Source organism: Electrona antarctica, assembly GCF_951216825.1.
Source record: "Electrona antarctica genome assembly, chromosome: 18".
Classification (NCBI taxonomy): domain Eukaryota; kingdom Metazoa; phylum Chordata; class Actinopteri; order Myctophiformes; family Myctophidae; genus Electrona; species Electrona antarctica.
In genome coordinates, this window is record NC_136799.1 from 41,592,698 (window position 1) to 41,605,973 (window position 13,276).

The following is a 13,276-nucleotide window of genomic DNA, read 5'->3' on the forward strand; positions in this document are numbered from 1 at the left end:
ATACTACATCAGGGCTGGGCAACTGGCGGCCCGGGGGCCACATGCGGCCCCCACCTTCACTTAATGTGGCCCTCAGGTTAATGTCAGAATACTGATATATTATTGGTTTCAGCTGTTTACAATTCTACGACATGCAAAACATGACCCGCTGTAATTACTTCAGTCTAAATTAGTAGCTCAATGCTCGACACAAGTATAATTAAAGGCATTTGAAATGACATAAAAATGTTAATTTTCAGGATTCCAATTCAAAAATAGTAAAAACTCAAGATTTCAATTCGAATATAGCAAAAATTGCCGATCGGCTATTTTTGCTACGACAGTAATATATGGCCCTAGGGAGTGAGCGAGGAAATATAGTGGCCCTCTCCATCGTCAAAGTTGCCCACCCCTGTACTACATAGACATCCTTATAGTACGTGACACCAGAGCTAGTAAATGTTGGTATTGGCGGCAGTACGCACGGCCGCAACACATATTTTGACCAAACATGCGCACCAGTTATGTGCACCCTTGCTTACTTCAGCGGTGTCGGGGGACAGGTGACCAGTCACTTCCCCACACAGACTTTAACCTGCCGGTCGGGGGAAATCGAACCGGCGGGCAACCTTCCGGCCACAAGGGCGCTTCTCTAACCTTTTAGGGCCACCGCTGGCCCAAAACGATGGCCACATGACATGGAACCGTCCACTGTGAACACAAGACAGGATCAGCTGCGTCTGTCCACGAAAGACAATCCCAGTCATTTGTCACTGTCGTGCTGGGCTGGAAAGTAACCAAGTACTGTAGTACATTTACTCAAGTACTGTACTTGAGAATCATTTACTTCTAGTCTATTACTTTTTAGGGGCAAATATTGTACTTTTTACTCCACTACAATTATTTGAAATTGACTTTAGTTACTTGTTAGTATTCTACGATATCGCCGATCTACTCGAAACGGCCTATCTATGTGACACGTTGTGAGCTTGTAGATCGGCCTATTCTGCTTTTAGATCGACTTATTTTGAAAGATTTAAGTACTTTTACTATGTCGATACGTTTTTTTTATTTTTTTAACATTGTGGCATTGGTACTTTTACTTAAAGTAAAGTATCTGAGTACCTTTCTACCACTGCTGTCACGATGCCGCTGGGAAAAAAAGAATAGTGAAACTAAAGCCTTGTGTCAGGTAATTCTATCTTGTCCTCTGTGGTTATCGTGCATATCAGTTCCTGTAAATAAAGCCCTTCATCATGTTGTGAAGATGATAGATTGAGGGAACATGACATCAGCATTTATAAACAACTTGTCATTTTGTATTTCACTTTTCAGTCACATTTGATTCGTTGTCAATGGAGCAGTCTTAAACGGTACCATCTTATAGTATAGCATTTGTGAGGACCAAAGAATATGTTGATAAATGGGTCCTATAACGCTCACTTACCGGGATGCGACACGTTGTGAGTTGCGAGTTGCCGTGATTTATTTTTTGGGACATGACATCACTTTGTTGAGTTATCTCCATATTTGTGGAGAGTTTCAGCCCAATACAATATCAATTGACTTCCAGTATATCACATTTAGGACGGGAACCCCTTTTTTTCTTTTGCCTTTTAGCCCATTCTGGACAGGAACCCCTTTTGGTGTTTTAAACATAATGTTATACTATAGCTATTGAAAAATAGCAGATCTACAAGCTCATAGCGCGGCACCAAGTGCGAATGTTTTTAACTCAAATCTTTGCTTCTGGGAGGTCCCTGGAACAACATATTTTCAGATGGGGGTCGGGGGCCTTGACATGAAAAAGGTTGAGCACCACTGACATAGAAACATGGGTTTTTCAGAAAACTGTGTAGGATTTAGAAGGCATTTGTAGAATTGTCTAAATGGGTTAAAGATGGGAACCTCTTTTGGGGTTCTTGTTACTACGTACAGTTATATAGCAACATGTATTTTATTTGTAATTTTTCAATAAATATTTGAAGTTTCTCCGAAAACGTAGGTCAGGAATCACACAAGGCGTTTTTGGAATCGGCCTCAGTCCAAAATGGGATAAATTGGATGTTATAAAAAGTACGAATAAATATACACAGTATGTGAAACATTTTCGGGGATTTACGTCCTTGGTCCTCTGTGTGCACAAGAACCTTTTTTGCCGTTGTTCTGCCCTTAGATGGCAAAGTGTTACCAGAGCCACTTACTGGTCATTCAATTCATTATATAGAACAGGTGTGCTGTGTATTGCCCTGATTAGGAGAAGCACACAGGTGTATGTGCTGTTAATTATGTGTGTGCTCTGAAAACCCTCATTACACCATCTCTTGTTGTGCAGTCGACAGCATTGTCTTTTTACTGTACTGTCCTCGCTACGTGTACATTAGTGTACATAGTTAGACAGTCAGCCAAACTCCTTTAAAAATGAGATGGGAGTCAGGATGTAGCGTCCAAGCTCCATTTATTGGTGATATGAAGTGTCACTTTGGTAAATGGTAAATGGTGCATTTATATAGCGCCTTTATCCAAGGCGCTTTACATAGATTGTGCATTACATTCACCCATTCACACACACATTCATACACCGATTGCAGCGGAAGCCATGCAAGGTACCAACCAGCACATCGGGAGCAATTTGGGGTTCAGTGTCTTGCCCGAGGACATTTTGACATGTAGACAGCAGGAGCCGGGATTCGAACCGCCGACCCATGGATCATTGGATGACCTGCTCATTGGATGACCTGCTCTACCTCCTGAGCCACAGTCGCCCCTAAGTTTGCCATCTAAGGGCAGAACAGCCGTTGAGCGGTCCAGTGGTTCGCAAAATAGACAGACACAGAAAATCTTCTAGACGGCTAGAGAAGCCATCTCATAAAAATGTTTTTTGTCCCCCAGATGCACACCGTTCAGGTAATTTTCTTATTAACCTTTTGCTCTGGCCACTATAGCTCAGAGATAGTCTGGCTAGCTTGTCACTTCGAGTCACTTTCCCCGAGTTTATTTCAAAAGAATTAAATAGAAATTCTATTAAACTGAAACCGATCGCCAACAGAATAATTACTAGGTAGAAAAGAAGTAATTGACGTGGAGTGGTCACCATAGGCGCCTATAAATAGAGAGAGACAGAAATTATTGCCACATATAACTTTGTCTTGAGTTGACTTCCTCCAACTACAGTACATAATCACTTCATTAGACATTATTTGAGCCATCTGCCAGTCTGCCACCACCTCCCACACGACATCTCTGTCCACGCCACTGATGTGTCGCTATCGCCACGGCAACCAGTGCCGTTGGGTCCTCCATCAAGAGACTGTATGTTAGAAGGGCACTTATTACCCATCTATTGATATTCTATGGACCATAAGTGTTTAACTCATTCTGGACTGAGACCAGATTCTACAAAATGTCTTCTAAGTCGTGACAGTTTTCTGAAAAACCTATGTTTTCTATATCTGTGGTTCTCAAACAATTTCATGTCGAGGACCTTTTTATTGGACCTTTTATTGCCTGTCGTATTTCTTGTATGTTTACCCCTTGTATGGACCCGAGTGACCGGGTCTGCTAATAAAGTTTGAATTGACCCCCAAAATTATATGTAGCCTATGTGGCCGGTGACCCCCATCTGGAAATATGTTGTTACAGGAACTTCTGGGGGGAGAAGCAAAGATTTTAGTTAAAAACGTTCGCTCTGAAAGAATTATGTATTCAAAGATTTATGTTCACAATTTTTCAAAAATAGCAGATATACAAGCTCGTAGCGCGGCACTCGGTGCCGCGCTACGAGCTTGTATATCTGCTATTTTTCCATAGCTAAAGTCTTAACAAAACACCAAAAGGCGTTCCCGTCCTGAATGGCTTAAACCCAGCAAAACCCTGTAGTATGCCAACAAGCATAATTAGACACAGCGTTGCACATGGCTGGGCAATGTCATACAATGATACAATGACTTCTATGACATTTACCATGTAGTATTGAAGTGTAATTTATTTTATTTCTGCCTCTTGGCCAGTTCCCACTTAACAGAGACGCAGTATCAATGTGTTTTAGCTGGTTAAATAAAACATTTAAATAAACCGATAGCCGTTCCTGCTTTTAAGTGTTTCCGTCGTTATGTTTTTACACAACTAAGTGGGGTCTTTGAGGGGAGTTCACAGCTCCAACCTAACATCCCACAATTGCAGTCACATAATTGTGACATTGGCTTCCAAATACACGTGCAAATGTCATATTATTTACTCTTGGGACGTTAATGATGAGTTTACAGTATAGGTTACATACAGACTATAATGTTAATGCCAGTTGCAACTTATAAAAGCCCAGCTATTGGGTGCACGCATGTTTGTTTATTTATTTATTTAGTGTTCCCCAGTGTGACCCATCTTAAGTGTACACGGAATTAGAATTCACAGGCATGCGCTTCCCAGCGCTTTGATATTTGCGTTTTCCTCTCTCAACGCGCAGTCACATAAAGTCCCAGAATGCAAGTGAGAGCAGGGCTGTGTGTGTGTGTGTGTGTGTGTGTGTGTGTGTGTGTGTGTGTGTGTGTGTGTGTGTGTGTGTGTGTGTGTGTGTGTGTGTGTGTGTGTGTGTGTGTGTGTGTGTGTGTGTGTGTGTGTGTGTGTGTGTGTGTGTGTGTGTGTGTGTGTGTGTGTGTGTGTGTGTGAGACTGTGTGTGTTTTTACGGCTGTGCCAAGTGGTTACCAGAAGTGACTGTTGTATTTGGCGCGGTTGTGCGCTAGACACCTGAATGGCTCCTTTCTTGCTCGTAGCTGGCACAAGGCGCGCGCGTGTGTGTCTAGTGCGGAGCTGTGCCGCGTTGGGCTCTCGCGTTGAGCACGCACATCCCTATATTAACTACTTATACCCCATAAACTTTGTTGACCGGGGTACCCCAGGGTTGCATACTTGATCCCCTCCGTTTTTTTACCCTCCCCAACACGTATCTTTGATGAAAATAGCAGATCTTCCCTCTTCCTTGTTGTTGTCGCACGGCGGATCTTTTTTTTCTTCCAACACCATTACAAACGATCACACTATTTCAACCCATTTTGACCTGAGATCAGATTCTAAAAATGTCTTCCACATCCTGACAGTTTTCTGAAAAAGCTATGTTTCTATGTCAGTGGTTCTTCGATTTTTCAAAAATAGCAGACCTACGAGCTCGTAGCGCGCCACTCGGTGGCGCGCTATGAGCTTGTAGATCTGCTATTTTTCAATAGCTAAAGCATAACATAGTGCTAACACCAAAAGGGGATCCCGCCCAAAATGGGTTAAAGTGGATTTTCGTGAAACGGAACGGCGATAACGGCCCCGGGTGCTTCTTCAAAAGGTTAGTGGAAAAACTAGGCGATTTAATTCATCCCGCAGTCCAAAAAACACCCAGAAAAAGTTAGAATATGGAGATAAAGGGCTTTCAGCGACGATAATAAGACCTAAGTGGTTAAACCTACTGTAATTGGAACAAGGTGTGAGTCGTCAGGCCGTCAGCCCCGCTCATTCACGTATCCATGCGGCTCGAGATATGAACTGACTGTGTTATCACACATTCACCTCATGTCTCTCAACTTGCCATATACTCATCGCTTGCGGCAACGCTGGATCACTGGAGCTGGCACACATTCACTCCATCATGGGTGATGGATCATCATCCCCAACACGCACGCACACACACACACACACACACACACACACACGCACGCACACATGCCCACTTGCACGCCGGGCATGGCTTGATCACCTCATTTGCACCGTCTCGCTCTCTCTATCGCTCTCTCTCTCTCTCTCTCTCTCTCTCTGCGCTGTCCCTCCTCCAACTCCCCCACCTCCTCTCCCGGGCTCATTAGCACCTGCGCTGATGGGGAGACGGAGGGAGGCAGAGAGGGGGGTGAGGGGGGGGTGATTGATACCTCCAGCGGACGGTATCCTCCCTCCTGACAGGCAGCATTTGTAAAACATCTCGCACTGCGCCGCCCGACACCGACTAACCAACCAACCAACCACCAGAGCACCTATGCTAGTATAGCCCGTCTAGACCCGAGAACGCGTCGGCGTCACCTCGTAGCTTTTTCAACCCCTCGAACCGTTGTTTTTACCCATTCAGGCCTGACGTCGAATTTTCATGACAATTTTCTGAAAGATTTGAGGCACATTTTAACGATTTTTCAAAAATAGCAGACCTACAAGTTCATAGCGCGCCACTCGGTGGCGCGCTATGAGCTTGTAGATCTGCTATTTTTCAATAGCTAAATTATAACATAATGTATGTAACCACCAAAAGGGGTTCCCGCCCAGAATGGGTTAAACTTCAGCTGTTGAGAAATAGCAGATCTACAAGCGCATACCTGTGAGCTTGTAGATTTTTTTTTTTTTTTTTAATCATGAAAATGTGTCTTTGAATATATGTTTTTTTTCCCAGCGAACGCAAACATTTGCTTCTGGGGGGGGGTTCCTGGAACAACAACACATCTTCAGATGGGGGGGTCGGCGGGCCAATTACATATAATTTTTGGGGTCCTTGACATGAAATAGTTTGAGAACCGTCGGGATTTGGAAGACATTTAGTAGAATCTGGTCTCAGGTCTTAATGGGCTAGACAGACAGTGAAGATACAACCGTAAGAATCCTCGGTATTAACTTAACTCAGAGAGTGTAGAGACATGCAACCTACACTCTCTGAGTTACATTTTAGTACACTCGAGTTTCAAAATGGATAAAATGAGTTTCAAAATGGATAAAATGACAACACCGTGTGGGGATTTAGAGTGTGTAGACGGGATAGAGACAGAGTGAGCTCGACGCGCATGCATGCACGCACCCCCCGTTGCGTGCGCGCGCAAAATATTGCGGATAGTTCCAAACTGTAGCCACACCTCTTAATTTGGTGGTTTGACAAATGAATGCGTTGTGCCACTGGAACGGTACACGACGAGAGCCCATGTGATGGACAGACCACTGTTCCATAACCCCCCCCCCCCACACACACACACACACACACACACACACACACACGCGCGCCCGCGCTAAAGGAGGGAGGGAGGCAAATGGATGAGAACAGAACACTCAGGACAAGGGGCGTGGCTGGGGGGCGGAACACCTCGGCAAGATGGCATCGGTTGCTATGCAACTGGCCACCAAAGCTATTTATACATCGGCCCTCTTGTCCCCTTTTTATTTATTTCTTTTTCCTCCCCGAGCTACGCCATGCCCGCTGATCAGGACTGCAAGAGTGTGTGTGTGTGTGTGTGTGTGTGTCTCTCTCAAACAGTACTCATGTGTTATATGTTTTATCTCCGTGTGCACATCTCTGGCGCACACTGTGAATTCTCGGGTACATTTTGGGTTCAGACTTTTGCCCGTTTTGTATCTCCGAGTCTATAGACTATAGTGTGCTTCCAGTCATACTTACTTACTTTAAAAGGTGACCGCAAACTTGCAAAGAAAAGAAACAAACCACTTTCTCATGCGGTACTGTGCAACACAAAAAAAAACAGTTCGCCGTGAATGCCTTTTTTTTTTAATTCATCTGCCTTCAGTGTTGCAGTGAAGATAGCCATGGGCAGCGTGGAATCTTAGAATCGCAGTCCGGCGCGTCCCCCCCAAACTTTTTGTCCCACTGAAACGTGACTCGTGCACTCGGCGCCTGTCAGTCGCCCCAACCCCCCCCCCCCCCCCCCCCCCGACCACGTTCCTGGTCTCGTCACCGTCACCGAGCGGAGGAACCTTTCACTCATGTGCAGACAATGGGTGTGATTGAGAAGCCAAATAGATGACATTATTGAATTTTAATAACATCTTCTAGGGTCCAACTTCGAATGCGCAATTACCTGGCTGCCAGACACTGTGTGTGTGTGTGTGTGTGTGTGTGTGTGTGTGTGTGTGTGTGCGCGTGCGCGGCAAGGGGCTGGCACATAAAGCAGGCGGCCAGCTCATCAGGTTCACACGGCAGCTGAAAGATGGCTGTAAGTGGCTATCAGCGCACTCAACCCTGCCTGAATGGATCCCTCCCGTTGCACAGCGGCGAGAGAGCTCATTCCATATGGAGAGGAGCCTAATTATCATCCCCCAGCAATGACTGAATCAACATTTGATTATAACCTCCCTAAGGCTGCACTGAAAAGGCTCTATTCATAGACCCACTTTTGTCTTTTCTCCCATAATCAAGAATAGCTGTTATTTTCTAATGATTTTATTCTCTTAACACAACCCCTGACACACTGCGGTACAAGCTGTTGTGTACAAGCTGTTGTGTTGTTGTTTTTTTATCAGCTTGCAGAGATGAGCAGGCAGCGCAGATTTCAACACTTCTTTACATCAACACTTTTTGACCATTGGTTATCCTTCAAGGCCAGGACAACAAAGGAAGCTGAAATGCTTGGAATGTTAAGCGCACACACACACACACACACACACACACACACACACACACACACACACAGAGTTGCTGCAAGCTGATAATACGACTTATTAGCAATTTCTTGGTTTTCAGTGGTCTGTAACGAGGCATAGGATGTGAAGATTTTGACTTGTGAAATGTCTTGACCTTTTTCATCCACCTTAACCTATGCATACGTTGTATATATGTTAATCTAAAAAAACAGATTTCGAAGAAAAAAAATAGCTCAATTGGAAAAGTCGGCGCATCAATTTAGTTTTTGAGTGGTGTAAACCACTCCTACAACTGGCTTTGTTAGTCTGTCTGTCTGTCTGTGCAAAAAAAATGAGCATGGTTGATGCTGATTGGTTGATGCTGATTTCATTACGTCAGACATTTCGTCAGAACACAGCTGATCAGGCTATATAATACCTTACACCACTCAGTTCACACGGGTGTGATTTTTTACTAAATGGATGGAATTCTTGGTTTCAAGTTAACTCTCAGCTCCGCAATCAACAGTGATGCATGTATGCCGCATAGAGGTATTCATATACAGTGTATTACGACTGCTCTTCCAAGGGGCAGTGTGACAGATGCCATGCATAGAGGTATTCATATAGAGTGTATTACGACTGCTCTTCCAAGGGGCAGTGTGACAGATGCCATGCATAGAGGTATTCATATACAGTGTATTATGACTGCTCTTCCAAGGGACAGTGTGACAGATGCCATGCATAGAGGTATTCATAATACAGTGTATTACGACTGCTCTTCCAAGGGGCAGTGTGACAGATGCCATGCATAGAGGTATTCATATACAGTGTATTACGACTGCTCTTCCAAGGGACAGTGTGACAGATGCCATGCATAGAGGTATTCATAATACAGTGTATTACGACTGCTCTTCAGTGGGGCAGTGTGACAGATGCCATGCATAGAGCACACGCCACCTCTCCAGAACTGTTGGTGTTTGGCCGGCACTCTTTTGATTGAGCATAAAGGAAGCGATAAAATAAGCACTATAAAAAAAAAAAAGGCCTTGACGACGTAAAATGTAAAAGGTAGGATTTCAGAAGTGATATAAAAGATGACACTGACTTCCAGGGCTCGGGGTGCCAGGGCCACAAAAGCCTGATCACTCCAGGTAATGAGGCAAACAACCAGTGATGATGTAAAGGCTGCGCTCAGACTTTATACGGGACCAGCATGTCTCAAATCCAACTCGGAGCCTGGCCTTACAAGGCTTTAAAAGCTTCTTCTCATCTGCTCCAGCTCAACCATGGCACCTGCCTCCCTTAGAGTATATATTACCTTTGCCTGAATATAAGACGTTTGTTTTTAGATGTTTTTATCCAATGGAAATATCCTAATCGTATTATAAATCGGGGACTACACTATTTGACATTCAATGTTCTTTTCCCACAAAAAAAATGGGGGTCGTCTTATAATCGGAGTCGTCTTATATTCGGCACATTACGGTAATAGAGACGGCACCCGGGGGAAACCCTGAGACGAAATGGACATAGTGGCCGAATTTGGTATTGCAGCGCTGGGCCAGAGCTGGTCCCGTTGACTATCATTGCGCACGTTCATGATGACACGTGAGCGGCGTTTCATACGTGAACGCGTGCAATGATAGTCAACGGCCAGCACGTTCATGTGTTTGGGTCCAATCCATCCCAGAATGTACTCTGTTCCTACCCGGAAGGAGGAGTGAAATGGCCTCATGCGCTTTTGAGCAACTTAATGCAAGTGGATGGGAGGAGAAATCCGGTGCCGTCTCTATTAATATATACTCTAAGCTGCCTCCCTACTCACCCTGTCCCATTGACCATTTGCAGACTGCGGTCATCTTGCCATCAGAGTTTGGAAGCACTCGTTTTCAGTAAAGCAATGTCCTGCTGCCTCTTGCATTAAGTGCAAATTTAAAACAGGTGGTAGTACGCAGGGCAGTTGAGTGACATCTAACGAGCACTTCCAAACTGCAACACTTAGAAAAAGAATCGCCTGCAAGGACAGAAAGTAACTCATAACAGTGTTGGTTTCATTTTATGAAACCAACACTGAGAGGATAGAAAGAATAATTCAAGCTTTTCGTACAGTTGCAATGTTGGTGAGTTTGACGTTGTGTAATGCAATCAGATTATTTTCTGTTTAGATGAATGGGCTGTCTAGTGTCTATGGGAAGTTGCACCCTGTTAGCACCTTGCCATTAACTTATATGGTAAGATGGCCTCGATCTGCATATGGTCCATAGTCCTGCTTGCCACGACAGTGGAAATCATGCAGTAGTAGTTGCTGTTTGACCATGACCGCAGGGGTTGGTCTCAGAGGCACTTGCCTGTCAGGCAAGCACAGGTCAAGTTCTACTGGCCCAAAGGCCATGCCCGCTTGCCCGAAAAGTTAATCCTTTATAAACATAGGTCAAATTTGCGGTACTATTAATGTACAACTGCAGAGTGGTGTCAGGACAGTCACTTCGAAAAACCAGAATGAGTACTGCTAGTTGAATAAAGGTAGCATTGTTCTTCATAAATAGCCTATAATCTATCTCTATAAATGAACGTACGTACGCCTGTAATCCACGTAAATCGAAATCCGTTCACCCCACCGACTTCAAATTCGACACACGCGTTCCACACCACCACAGGGAGTGCAGTTCCCGGTGTCGAGTCCGTCGGACAGCCGGTTGTCCAGAACCAGGACAAAAGCCTCTGCCCCTAGATCTCCATATACAGGAGCTGGCCTGTTCTGACATCAACAATGGGGATTTGGGCATGCCTGACTAAAGAACTCCATATATGAGCACAACTTGCGCCTTCGTCCTACTCCTCCCGGCCAACACTCCCTGCTGTCAGGTGCTGCCCCAGCCGTAGAGTAGAGCAGGGGTTCTCAACCCGTGGGTCGCGACCCCTCGGGGGGTCGCCAAATTATTTTAGGGGGTCTCCAAATTATTTAAAAAAAAAAAAAAGAAAAAAAAGATTTATTTTTAAATTTTATTTTCACTTTTTTTCAAAAATAGCAGATCTACAAGCTCGTAGCGCGCCACTCGGTGGCGCGCTATGAGCTTGTAGATCTGCTATTTTTCAATAGCTAAATTATAACAATGCTTAAAACACCAAAAGGGGTTCCCGCCCAAAATGGTTTAAGGTTATTGTAGCAGTCAATTTATATTGGGGGTCGGGAGGGGGCGGGGCGGGGGTCCCGAGACATTGCCAAAGCATTTCCGGGGGTCCCCGGCCAAAAACGTTGAGAACCCCTGCTGTAGAGTACCTCCCGCCCGACTTCCCTCCCCCAATTAATTAAGGCATTATGGCAAATGTCTCCAATGATTTATCCCTTTCCCCCCCCTCCCCCCCATAGCCAGCGGCACTTGGCAGAAATCACAGAACTCATCCACACCGCCTTCTTGGTGCACCGCGGGATCGTCGACCTGAAGGAGTGGACGAATTCGGACGGCCCACTGAAGGACATGCAGTTTGGCAACAAGATGGCCGTCCTGAGCGGAGACTTCCTGCTAGCCAACGCGTGTACCGGACTGGCCCAGCTCAACAACACTAAGGTAAACCGCCCTCCTCCCCCTACCCGTCAGCAGCAGTCTGAGCAGCGAACTCATCGCCAAAACAAATCTCTAATATATGACGCCGATATCAATGACAATCCCTGTATCGATGCGGGGGGGGGGGGGCTCCAGGAGGCCGCAATTGTGGTTCCCGCTATCACCGTCAATTGTGTTGGTCCTGCTTAAATGTATTGAATCGACAGATCCGTTCTCTCACTTAAGCCACATCGTGACACTCGCGGCCCCACGCCTGCACAGTAACGTTCTCAATTACACACACACACACACAAACGCATAGGGAGCCCCCCGCTCCGTTTTTGTTTTGTGCAAATCGTGGAAACGGAGAGACTCGGCTCGCTATCGTCTTTAACGGCACAACGCAATGTTTACTGTGCAATTGAACCATAGAGAGGGAATCCTTCTTATTGACTTTCCATTTATAGACAAGTGTGTGTGTGTGTGTGTGTACGTCTGTGTCTGTCCGTCTGTCTGTTTCCAGTGTGCATGCAGTGCACGCGTATGTACTGTATAGTACACTACGTATGCGTGTGTGTGTTTGGTGACCTCATAAGCGCACCAACAGTCGGTATCTGGTGCACACCCCGGTAACCCCTTGCTGACAGATTCTGTCACCAAGCTCCTGCCGTCAGAATGCGGTCGCCCGAGTGGATCAAAATAACCATGTTTCCCTTTCCCTGCGCCCCGGCAGCCAAACCAGCCCTTATCGCCTTCCCTGCCCACCCCCCCTTATCGCCTTCCCTGCCCACCCCCCCTTATCGCCTTCCCTGCCCCCCCCCCCCCCCCCCCCCCCCCGTCTTATTCAACACAACAGTCTGGGTTTACGTCTGTCTGGGGGTCAGCCGAAACGTGGAATTTGAAAAGGTGTCCTCCTACTTTTATGATGTAACCGGCTGTCATGGTGTTTGTAGTGCTGGAGAGAAACACTACAAGGAGACATTGGGCAAGGAAGCTCGTCAAAGTGATAACAGTTACAGCTACAACGTTGTGTTGCGAACATTGTGATGGACATTTTGTCACTGTGGCTGAAGGCTGTGTACCCCCGCCATTTCCCCCCAAACTTGAGAATGTGTATGTTTTTTTTTTTGTAACCCATTTTTCACCCCTGTGTCAATTATCTAATGTGATCCTGGGCTCTACTCACCCTCCGCCAACCTAGTCCCCATATATGGGGGACATGGGGAGAGCAACAGACTTGAACTCATGCTTCCTTCATGCCCGAGTGTCCAAGTTGCTCCTTTACACCTGACAGGGGGGAGTTTAGAATGGGTATGTTGACGATTAAAAGTCATGATAGCTTTATGTCTACCTGGTGCTAATATTTGTATCTTTCCTATCGTTT

At 45.6% G+C, this 13,276-nt stretch overlaps 1 protein-coding gene across 1 annotated transcript in view; it reads left to right on the top strand.

Annotated features, from left to right (window-relative positions):
- The window catches only part of pdss2 (prenyl (decaprenyl) diphosphate synthase, subunit 2), a 46,182-nt gene that overhangs the window by 12,124 nt on the left and 20,782 nt on the right, over positions 1-13,276 (top strand). The window contains exon 3 of the mRNA XM_079527753.1: positions 11,718-11,916. Within this exon, the coding sequence (XP_079383879.1) occupies positions 11,718-11,916 (199 nt within the window). The remainder of the gene's footprint in view (positions 1-11,717; positions 11,917-13,276) is intronic.